The sequence below is a fragment of the Anabrus simplex genome, chromosome 1 (assembly GCF_040414725.1).
Source record: "Anabrus simplex isolate iqAnaSimp1 chromosome 1, ASM4041472v1, whole genome shotgun sequence".
In the NCBI taxonomy this organism is placed as follows: Eukaryota; Metazoa; Arthropoda; class Insecta; order Orthoptera; family Tettigoniidae; genus Anabrus; species Anabrus simplex.
The window spans coordinates 626,511,133-626,523,846 of record NC_090265.1 but is presented as its reverse complement, the minus strand read 5'-3'; the positions used below and the strand labels follow the sequence as shown (position 1 = coordinate 626,523,846).

Here is a 12,714-nt window from a genome sequence, read left to right as displayed (position 1 = left end):
TCATTCTTACACATCACTGGTAATAATAATAATAATAATTTTAGCGATCTCTTCACGCATGTCTCTGGAAAACATTACGAACGAACATCACTTGGTGACCACGCCTACAAATGGAATTGACGTTTCGTACAGATGAATACCTACTTCCAATGAATTTAGCTAGATGTTTGTTTACGCACTGTGTTCGCACCAATAAATATTACAAAGCAAAATAAAGAAAACAATATCTTCTTACTTACGAAAACGACTTGGACATTGGACTTAACTTTGCTCAAGATGGTCTCGGCGTTTCCTCCTCTCCGGTCATCTGAGACTATGAGCTGGTCATCTGGTTCCTCCACCAGTGGTTGGGTACATCGTGGCTTCTCATCATCGCTCACTGGTCATCCGGGATAGCCAACATCGTCTCGCCTCGTCAGGATCCAAGCAGCATCGCCTTGCTTCCTTACAGACCCATGATGAAGACTCGTGCGTATGGAACAGAACAATGATAGAATGTTTGACTCATTGCTGACATTTTTTCAAGTACAATAGCTCTTGCGTTGCTCAGATTGTACAGGTTTTTACTGGAAAACAGTTAGATCAATAAATAGTCCAGAATTGTCTAAGACTTATATTCAGTATATTCTGATTCGAAAATAAATTTCTTTCCGCCGTCTTTTATCAGCTTAAATGCATTTAATTTACTGGTCCGTAAGTGTCTTTCAATGTTAACCGGTGTCGGGCAAATTTCATCAAGGGCTTGCGTCACTGCGTGACGTAGTTCCACAGTAGTATATCTTATCTCTTATTGTTTCTCGTATTAAATCTCTCGCGCGGCGTTTAAATCTTGATCTCTGCCAAATAGAGTGTAGTCGGGAGCTAATCTTCGTTTCCAAATCTCCAATATATCGCTCCGCTGAATAATTCCTTTAAAATTGAGTTTTTCGTCCTATTAATACACCGAAGTCAGATTAGATAGTAAAAGATGAGCATCTTTCTTTTCTTGAATAATGGTTTCAAATAATGTCCATCTGTCATTTTTTTCTGCGCCTTCTAAACGCGGCTATTACTGTAACCGACTGACGAAAAGACTTATAATTTGGCCCGTACTGACGTTAAATGTATTTTATTTGAGATTTTGACCGCAGAGACTCCATCTTTGTTGCTCTAGCTCTTATAAAGAATTGTGAAACGGCACAATATGGCCCTGAGATTCACTCAGCCTACACCAGAAATGATCACCAGGTTAATTCCTGGGGGCACAGGCGGCCGGGCGTAGAGCTAACCACTCTACCCCATCACGTGCCGCGGTTAACAATGATGGAAGCCTTTACCTTCCACTCCTCCAAGGGCCTTCATGGCCTGTACGGAGGTGTGTTTGTCTTTGTCCAGGCTATTCGAGCATCTAACGTAAAGGCAGTCCTTCATTCTTTCATGATTCACTCCTGTCTTATTTTTCAAGCGATCATTCCTTTATGGCCTTTTTTTTTTTTTTTGACTGGTTGCTTTACGTCGCACCGACACAGATAGGTCTTATGGCGACGATGGGACAGGGAAGGGCTAGGAGTGGGAAGGAAGCGGCCGTGTCCTTAATGAAAGTGTGAAAATGGGAAACCACGGAAAACCATTTTCAGGGCTGCCGACAGTGGGGTACGAACCTACTATCTTCCGAATACTGGATATTGGCCGCACTTAAGCGACTGCAGCTATCGAGCTCGGTTTTTAATTGTTTTATTTAAATATTCATCAATAAACACGCGGTTTTACACCTTAAGAAATGAAAAAAAACACTAGATAAAACAACATTTCCATGTTAGCAATTCTCGGCGTTGTTATGGACCAAGCAACAGAAGTCTAAATTTATGAATTCTATTATCATAGTCGGTACAGTAAAACTGTATAAGACATAAATGATTGGAACTTGTGTTCTCTATAACTTGTGTTATGTAATGCTTTACGATAGGAACAACAACACAGGTATTTAAAAACAAAATAAATTTTAGACACCTTCCCCTAAACTACCATTTAATCCAACGTAAATAAAAATTATTTATAACCTACACCAGGGATGGCGAACATCTGACACGCGTGGATGTGGCACGCCGCACCATATACTGGTATTTTTTAATGTTTTTAACATGTAATAAATAGGTCGAAATTCTACCAATCTAGAATAATTTAACATTATGCTTTAATAGGTCACATTAATTCTGTGGCCACATTTATTACAATAAAGAAAAATATATCTTATTCCTAAAATTTACCTGTTTTTTTTAATGTAATTTTCATTGATGTTTGCAAAATAATATCATGAAACATTCAGTCGCATGGATTTATATGTAATACAATCTAATACCTAAATGAAGTCAAATGAGAGGTTTTTATGATGATTTTAAAGGAAAATAACAGATGGCATACTGGGCAGTAAAAATTAATAAACAAGAGCTTAATTGACATGTTAGACGGAAAATATTTGCCATCCCTGTCCTAGACTGTAATACCTAATTTCCAGACTTTACATACCGATTTTCATTAAATTCTGTTTGCTGATTTTCTCTTAGTTTGGCGTTGATGTGGACTCAGCAACAAAAATCGAAATTCTTGAATATCTCTTTTATTATATCCGGTATGATAAAAATGTATAAGACATAACTGATCGGAAATGTAATTTTGTATAACTTTAGTTACGTAGTATTTCTCGACAGGACCACTAATAACATACATATTTGAGAATTAAATTTTAAGCCTTCCCTTAAACTACAGTTTCACTGAGTATGAATAAAATTATGTATAGCCTATATTCTAGTGCCTCATTCCCCGATTTTACATACCAATTTTCAATAATTTCCTTTCAGCAATTTTCTCGTGATGCCCGTACAGACAGACAGAGATAACGCAAAATTAAAAGATGCATTTTCTTGTTTCTGTGGACACGACCGATACAGAAATACCATTATTTCGAAATTCTGAACAATATCAGCTGGCGAGTTGGCCGTTCCGTTAGGGGCGCGCAGCTTTGAGCTCGTATCCGAGAGATAGTGGGTTCGACCCCACTGTCGGCAGCCCTGAAGATGGTTTTCCGTGGTTTCCCATTTTCACACCAGGCAATTGCTGGGGCTGTACCTTAATTAAGGCCATGTCCGCTTCCTTCCCATTCCTGGACCTTTCCTCTCCCATCGTCGCCATAAGACCTATCTGTGTCGGTGTGACGTAAATCAAATAGCAATTCTCAGCAATATAGAGACAAAACACACATAGGCTATCGATTATGTAAGCAGGTATTGTTGGAGATCTTCTGCCTGTAACTTAAATTCTAGCTCGAGAAGTCGCTGCAGTAAAACCTGCCTTGAGTAGAACCTTTATTAACCAGAAAACTGTACATACCAGAAAATTTTCCCGGTCCCGTGAATGATGGTTTAATGTTCATGTAAGTTACTTCTATTTAGCAGAACCTGTCTAACGCGGAAACGTAAGGAAATTTTGCGACTTTACCGGAAAAATTATGTACATTTCCTTCCTAACCCTTTCTAGTGTATGTGTATTCCAAATGAATCTAAGAGGGCCGAGATACTAATTGCTACAACCAATAATTTTCGAACAGGGTAATCATGGTAGTGTCAGTGTAGAAGATTACATGGCCATTTATCTAGAAGTTGAGACAGAGGCGGCGTTAGAAAACATCGAAGTGTTCGTTCCCCATTTCCTCTAAGAAAAGGAACTGAAATTGATGGCGATGAAGACGAGAAAAGACGTTGAAGAAAATGATTATTGTTACGTAAAATCCTACCGACATGCCCTATCAGCCGTAAAGAATATTAAGTTCGGCATTTTAATTGAGAACTGTGTTACCAGGATAGCTGTGTCCATCGTACAATTCTGGATTACTGGAAGAAGTAAAGGAGAGTATTGTACAGTATTAATATTGGTATTATTTCTATTAAATATGCAGTGTATTAAGTTAAACTGTACTACAGTACTGTGCGCTGTGAGGAGGTTCTATCAGAACAGATTGGTGTTAGAACTGATGAACCAGTGTATATACGTGTGTGATTAGAGTCGTTATATATTGCCGGCCTGAGTGGCTCTAAGGGTTGAGGTGCTGGCCTTCTGGCTCCAACTTGGCAGGTTCGATCCTGGCTCAGTCCTGTGGTATTTGAAGGTGCTCAAATATGTCGGCTGCGTGTCGGTAGATTTACTGGCACGTAGAAGAACTCCTGTGGGACTAAATTCCGGTACTTCGGCGTCTCCGAAAATAGTAAGAAAGTTAAGTAGTTAGTGGGACATAAAGCAAATAACATTATTATTAGAGTAATCATTGTATCTACTACCGCACAAAGTCATATAAATATACTGCTGGATTGTCTAACGGAGGTAAGCACTTACGATTTTTATGTTATTTATGACCAGCTTCATGAACCGGAATTCTGTATTCAGCGGAAAATATTCTGGTCCCTTGAAATTACACCGAGGACAGCTTTTACTGTATAATGTAGCACCGTGCTTTTGAAGAACATCTTATCGCAAAGAAGAGAAGATACCGATTAAACTCCCACAAATGGAAACAGCCCTTGTGGTGGGAAACCGCACTGACCACAGTAAAACTAATACATTGAAAATGATATCTCTCTTTCTCTCTCCTTTATACCCTTAACAGCAGGGGCGTAATGAATATGATACGGGCCCGCCTGCCAAAAAAGTAATCTGGGCCCCCTCATATAAAAATCCGGGTCCCCTAAAATAAAATGTAAAACCTGTTAATAACTAATATAAATTTAATTACAGGGGATAAATATTATTCAGTATATTGTCAAATTATTAATCAGTCAGTCACTACAGATCTGAATTTAGGGCAGTCGCCCAGGTGGCAGATTCCCTATCTGTTGTTTTCCTAGCCGTTTCTTAAATGATTTCAAAGAAATTGGAAATTTATTGAACATCTCCATTGGTAAGTTGTACCAGTCCCTAACTCCCCTTCCTATAAACGAATATTTGCCCCAGTTTGTCCCCTTGAATGCCAACTTTATTATCATATTGTGATCTTTCCTACTTTTCAAGACACCACTCAAACTTATTCGGCTACTAATGTCATTCCACGCCATCTTTCCGCTGACAGCTCGGAACATAACCACTTAGACGAGCAACTTGTCTCCTTTCTCCCAAGTATTCCCAGCCTAAACTTTGCAACATTTTTTGAAACTTTGCAACTCTTTTGTCGAAAATCACACAGAACAAAACGAGCTTTTTTTCCCACTTCTTGAATCAAGTAATCCTGGTGAAAGTCCCACACACTGGAACCATACTCTAGTTCGGGTCTTACCAGAGACGTATATGCCCTCTCCTTTACATTCTTACTACAACCCCTAAACACCCTCATAACCATGTGCAGATATCTGTATCCATTATTTACAATCCCATTTATGTGATTACCCCAATGAAAATCTTTCCTTATATTAACACCTAGGTACTTACAATGATCCCCTAAAGGAACTTTCATCCCATCAACACAGCAATTAAAACTGAGAGGACTTTTCCTATTTGTGAAACTCACAACCTGACTTTTAATCCAGTTTTTCATCATACCATTGCGTACTATCCATCTCACAACATTATTGAGGTCATTTTGCAGTTTCTCACAATCATGTAACTTATGCATTACTCCATACAGAATAACATCATCCGCAAAAAGCCTTATCTCTGACTCCACTTCTTTACTCATATCGTTTATATATATATAAGAAAACATAAAGGTCCAATAATACTACCTTGAGGGAATTCCCCTCTTAATTATCACTGGGTCAGATAAAGCTTCGCCTACTCTAATTCTCTGAAATCTATTTTCTAGAAATATAGCCACCCATTCAGTCACTCTTTTATCTAGTCCAATTATTGCACTCATTTTTGCCAGTAGCTTCCCATAATCCACCCTATCAAATGCCCTGGATTAATTTCGCAAACATATCTAATATAATCAGAAAGAATCTTTTGCCAAAGCTTGCATGCAATGCATGTCAAACTGAGTGGCCTGTAATTATCATCTTTATGTCTATAATTGAGATAACGTATTAGAAAAGTTCCATTAGCTCCCTAATAAAGTGTCAGTACATAGATAGACTCCCTCAATTTTTGAAGGCATATTATCGACTAGCTTTTCCGTGTGTGTATCTCATACACGAAGGTTAATTTTTGGTCATTTATAATACTAATCCACACCATAATAAACAGTATTAACCAAAACAAAGTTAATAAAGAATGTTAATGAAAACATTTCTTAACATAGTTGATAAACCTTTGTTAACAGACTTCTTCAACATTATATCTACACCAAAAATGCTGTTTATGAGGTTACGATGCATAGGGTTAGGAAGAAGAAAATAGACGCAAATGTGGCAAAGAAAAATATTGGAAAGGCGTTTAGAATTAAGTTTGGAGAGAACACGTGTGTCAGAACTTTTGATTCATGATGCAGCAGGCTTTCAAAATTTTCTTGAGAATTTTGCCTCTCAATCATGGTCATCCATCAGTACTTCACATCACAGTATGCACTGTTGCTACGTAACATCGCGTCACACATTTTGTATCACTAATTTCGTGACGCGAATTTTCAGATGGCCTCCAGCCATAAGACATAATATCGTCGCTTCACCGGTAAAAGGTTGTAATCCACAATGCTCTTCCTATCGATTATTCTCCTTAAGGCTGGTCACGCCTCCCAGCCACATGTGGATATACAGCCGATCAGAACAATGTCCGTTGTGTTCGTTTTCCTATGCCGACGAGTAACCGAAAATGAACCTAACATGCATTATACAATAGGAGTGCGTAAATACGTAATGCAAGCATACATTCGTATAGTACGATACAGTAAGGTTAATTTTCCTTTACACATGGGCATAGGAAAATGAACACAACAAAATTTGTTCTGATGGACTGCATAACCATATGTGGCTGGGAGGCGTGACCAGCCTTAAGGAGAATAATCGATAGGAAGAGCTTTGTGGATTACAACCTTTTACCGGTGAACCGACGATATGTATGTCAAAATCCTGCCGAGTGTTTAAACAAAGTACGTTTGTGAATCATGCGTACAACTCTATACCCTTGCCCACTTCCTTTTTTGTCCCCTTATAACGAGGTTTTAGTGAACACAGATAGTGTGTAAGTAGTCTGAGTACTTAAGTTGCACATACACATCTTTTCTACTTTTATCTTCCCAGATGAATATATAGTATATTATAATGCATTTAAGTTTAAGATAAAGAACTTTGCATTAGGATTTGTCTTACACCCGTCCAGTAAATGTCATATGCAATCAGTATAAAGAAGTACGGTGTAAAGAAAATATCTTATTAGTAGATTCTTATTCAGATTACAGTTACTTACCTTCATTCCATCATTCCAACATGTTAAGGTAGAGAAATAACCTTTAAGTTTTTCAGTCCATCAAACACAGGATACAAATTTATAAAACGCTAGTACATACCTGGAAAAAATAGTTTATTAATGATAGAATGATTTTGTCTAATATAGAATACCCTAATATTATTCCATTCAGTCACTTCGTTGCATGCCTATATGTTATGTACAGAATTGTTTACGTTCTGTAAACTTGTCACTGATTATTAATGCGTGATATCATTTATAATATATCTGTAGTTTAGTAAGAAATCGTGTACAAAACATCGGTCTGAGTTGTTTTTAAAATGCTCTTCTTTCCGCTTCGAACCACGTATTTTCAACCGTTTTCTTCCTTAGTCTTTAACTTTTGACTAGTATTCCCGCATTCATCTTCGGCAACGTTTCTCCTTCTCTCTTCAGTTCACGTCTTGCCCGTTTTCAGTTTTGGCTTTTCCAGAAAACCGCAATGTTCTCTTAAGTTTCCTTCGAAGAAGATCACATTTCATGATGCCATCGCATGTGATCCCCACTTCATGCAAGTCCTTATCCTCCCCGTGATGAACCAGCCCCCTTTGATCATCATATCCAGAAAGTAGGCAAAGATCCGACTGGACATTCTGTCTGTACTCATTCCTGTAAGATGACTATAGAAAGCCATGGAGTAGATGTACTAGCACCTGCCACAGCATCTATCAAAGAAGAATATTTTGCTAAAAATATGTCTCACCTGTTAGCTGCATTATGGTTGGGTTTGTCTCTCCTTGCTTTAGGTAAAACTGTATTTTCCCTACCCTTTTACATTGAAATGCTTATTGTCCATTCTCTTTACATCCGTTTTGGGTTTCAACCTAACTTACCTTCCTGAATTTTTTGTTATATTTGATTCATTTATATCCGATCCAAATTTAATTTTGTAGATTTAAATAACATTTTTTTAAGTAATTACGTTTTTGTTCTCACTGCCGGTAGATATGATTTTTCCTAAGACTATGGAGTGTTCTTTTAGAATGTGTGTATAACGTATTTGCGATTCAACCTCACATTTTTCCGAAAAGCTCATCGTGGCATTTGAATCTTTAATGGCAATCTTATAATAAACTTTCTTTGTTACTCCCCAAGCTCTGCTAGTGCTTTGTCTAAACATACGTGTGAGCTGCTAGGTAGCGCTAAGTCAAGCAAATTCCTACTGCGTAGCGAGTAAATTCTCTGCACACGAACACTTTGTATTGATGTGAAACGAAGATATTGCTCTTTCAACAAAGTAAACTATTTTACTCCTTTTTCGGATGGAGTCCTTACCTTCTTTGCGTGTAAATACAGTTCATGGTCATGCCGTCTTCTGTATTTGCCCATCTTTGTCAGTGCCCAGGACTTTTCTCAGAATCTCCCTTTTCTTGGCTTCTAGTTTCTCTTTCAAACCTTCCTTATTCGTCGCGACTATAATTTTCAAGATATACTTGTTTTTTTATAAATGTGCAAATTGTGTTTGACAGATTTATAAACTGAAAAATTATTTTAATGAAGTCGTCCCTGAAAAGTATGACCTCCGCCTGAAAAAAGTATAGAAATATTTTGTATGCCAAAAATGTAGTAAGCACATTGTTTTTTGATCCAACCTGACTATCATGTTTCCTTTTATTTCAAAGTATACCTTGTCATTTATACTTACATATTATTTTCTTTCTCTTTACAGTTGTGCAGAAGGATTCAAGGGCCAACGCTGCGACCATAAAGACGCTCTCAATACGGCTAGTACGTACAGGCATATGTCTTATTTCTGTAAATACAATCATCATGCCAAGTATTATTGCTAAATCAGAAAAAATTAAAAAATTAAATAAAAATGAACAAGACAGTAAGAATTAAATAATAAAACCAAAGAATTTTCTTAAGATACTCGAAACACTATTGTTGCTGTATACCTAAAATGAAAGGAGAAATCGGTTGCTTAACCTGTTGCTGTTTTTTATTATTTTAAAAATAATTTTCAGTTGGGCTTTTAGCTTTTTATATAATTATTTATTGTTAATCTTATTTACCAAAAATGATATTACTTTATAGATCTATCCAACTCACAACAAATTAGGATGATGCGAGTTTAGAACAACAAAAATTAACATTAATATATTGTTTGCTTTTTTATGAGACCAAATTATGGCCTAAAGAAAGAAGCGCGATTATAGGGAACCAAAGTTTGCTGGTGCTTCAGTGAAATGCTGAGTATGTTAACACAGGGTCGTCGAAGCGAAAACAAAAATCAAAACCAAATAATATCGAGTATTATTGAACTATTTAAGAGTTTGTAATATAAACTTTAAAAAGAATACTAGTGCAAAAGGTGATTGCTGGAGTTCACCGACAAGATCAACGAGATCTACACGATGCTGCAGATGATGATGTGACGATCGCGCAAAGAACGCCCTCCTCAACCCCATTGGTTTATGGATAGGTATGTAAATCAAACAGAAGATATTTCTCTAGAGACTTCTACCAGTCAAAATCCATAAGCAAAGAAACGCACTTATACAGTGTGTTCAGTTATTTCCATTACAAATCTCCATGGCTTGTAGACGGGACTGTGTTAATAAAGTTTTGGATAGGTATCGATGTCAGGAAAAGTACGATTTCCGTGCTTCATGTACAACAACTTCAAATCAAGTGTTTTAATCTCCCGGTTCTGCTGGGTGGAGGAGAAATAGACATTTAAATGGTTGTGGCTCAGTTAATTGCATTTCAAACAAACTAACATTCATTAATTTGATAGCAATGTCCATTGTCAAGGGTAACAAGAAAGAAACATTCATTTTGTCGCATTAACAAATGTTTCTACATAAAATAAAGAATTTGTTTTCTTTTATTCAAATTATGGTTATCATTCTAATCCTCTACAACAGCTCTTCAATGTAGTGACCACCACCTTCGATGCGAACATTCTACCTATGAATCGTGTTCTGATACTGTCGCTAAATCACACCTGGTATCTGTTGAATTGCTCCGTTACCCTGAACAACACTTCCTTTGCATTTGTTGTAAATATAGCACGCAAACTCTGCGTTTTCGTGCATGAATGTATGTCCGAAAGGTTATCTACTCACTCCTTTCCATAAGCCCGAAGAGTTTGTAATGGGAATGTCCGAACACCTTGTATAGGGTGGTCTCCTAAAGTTTTTCGTCTGAAATATCTTCCGACTAGTAGCCTATACGACAGTGATAGGTGGTTTTTATCTCGGTGAATAACAGTAGGGAGCATATGACAGAACGTTCAATGTGTGTCCGGTGCTTTAATAAGTACCGAGGCAGTGATGTCAAGTTACTCTTTCTAAATGGAACTAAATCCATTTCTGTCACGAACGTAGTTGTTCGTAGGCATCCACATTCAGTAATGCAATAATTTTCATAGTCAGACATGTAGCATTGACGGAAAAAAAGTGTTGAAGACTGCACGTTTTCAAATTTGGCGACGTCAGGAGTTAGTAGCCCGTAGATTAGGAATACATAGTTTACGTATGACTTACACCTCGTGTTGGTGTTAATAGGGCGAGTGAACAAACAAACAAACAAACAAACAAGCAAACCACCTTTGAAGCATCACCCTCTCTATGTCTTCCCGTTGACGTCGGAAGTGAAGAGCGAATGTAAATTACTATTTGTACCTTAAAACGTTTTTGGAGGTTTACCATTCAATGAGTCCTTCACGTACGAAATCAACATTCTGAACGCTGAAGGCATGAGGATGGTGATGTGTCTGAAACTGCATGTTTACTCTCTTCGGAGGCATCAACATGCGGTGTGATTCATTTGTAGCCCTTGCCCCTTTGACCTTCCGGCTAATAACACCTGACGGCACCAAATTTGAAAATGTACACATTTCAGCAGCCCATTTTACCAGTGATGCATGTCCGACTGAGAGAATAATTGCGTCGTTGAATGTGGTTACCTATGAACAACTGTGTGTACGCGACACAGTAACTTTGCAACGCTTCCTAAGCGCTGATTAAAACACGGGACATATATTACTCGTTTATTCATCTGCCCTTTCTTGTCATTCTCATAGCTGAATACCACCCTTAGCAATCTGCAACTAGTCAGAAGATATCTGAGGTGAAAAACTTAGGTGAGTTACCCTCAATAATGCATTTATTTTCTGTTTTTACCAAGAAACTTATTTACTTAGAGAAACTCACCTTATTGCCAGTCTCTTTTAGAAATCTTTCCAAATAATATTTCTTACTGCATTTCTACTTTGTGACTGACCAAATTTTTGAATACATTTTGAACATAATAAAGACTACAGTAGCAAGTTGGTTTGTGATTTCATTCATTCTCCTCTAACAAAAAATAACTTCTTTCCAATAAGCACAAATTTTATTAGTACTACTATGATATATAGACATCTTTTGTGTTTACATGTAGCTCTGTTTCTGTATATTACATCCATCTATATTTATTGGCCCGTTCTGATTGAATTCACTCTATTACATTTCAACTACATGTATATCAATGTAACGACAAATTACATTAATATACTAGTAACACTAAATAGGTGGCAGGTCCTATATTTGTTGTGAGAAGGTTTCTATTACATAGAATACATGGCTCCAGACATTGTAAAATACAAATGGCATCGTATACAAAGTTTTATTTATATACATTATTTATTTTGTGCAAAATGACACCATTTTATTTACATAAAACACGGCTTGCCGCTGCTTTTTTCAAACATTGTAGTACTTTTTATTTCCATTTTGGTAATGGGCAAAGCAAACCTTCCCATTCCATTCTCCATTCTCAAATGAACTACCTAACATGTTTGGCTTTAACCTAATAACCATGGTTTTATACACTAACCCGAATTTTGATAAAGACTCATTATATTTGGTAATATATTACAAAGAACTCAAACCATTTATAAAGTCACGTAGCATAGCGTTTAATAGTTATATATATACCTTGTATACCTCCATCTTTACGTAATAATTTAAGTTATATTTTAATAAATCCCACGATTTTATTACCAATTAAGTTACCTTTGATCTCGAACACTAGATGCGCACTTTCAACACAGTCAGTAGAAGTCCCTTATACCTCGTAATTATTAAAATTATAATGTTTTCATGAAACTTGCAAAATAATGATCTCAATTATTATGTCTATTATGTGAAAAAATAACATTTTATTTTATTTCTTCCCTATTCAAAGATTAATGTATAGCCCTTTACGGTATTTTACGAGATAGATTCTTCAGGAACATCTATTCGAAAGTAGAATGCTTAAACAAAATGAAACATGATAGTGATTGAGATGAGAAGCTCTAACCTGAGACACGTTAAACACAAT

The 12,714-nt window shown here is 36.8% G+C and overlaps 1 protein-coding gene across 1 annotated transcript in view; it reads left to right on the top strand.

The window, feature by feature from the left end:
* The window catches only part of LOC136871249 (pro-neuregulin-2, membrane-bound isoform), a 198,264-nt gene that overhangs the window by 121,006 nt on the left and 64,544 nt on the right, over window positions 1–12,714 (top strand). The window contains exon 4 of the mRNA XM_067144968.2: window positions 9,071–9,129. Coding sequence (XP_067001069.1) covers window positions 9,071–9,129 — 59 coding nt within the window. The remainder of the gene's footprint in view (window positions 1–9,070; window positions 9,130–12,714) is intronic.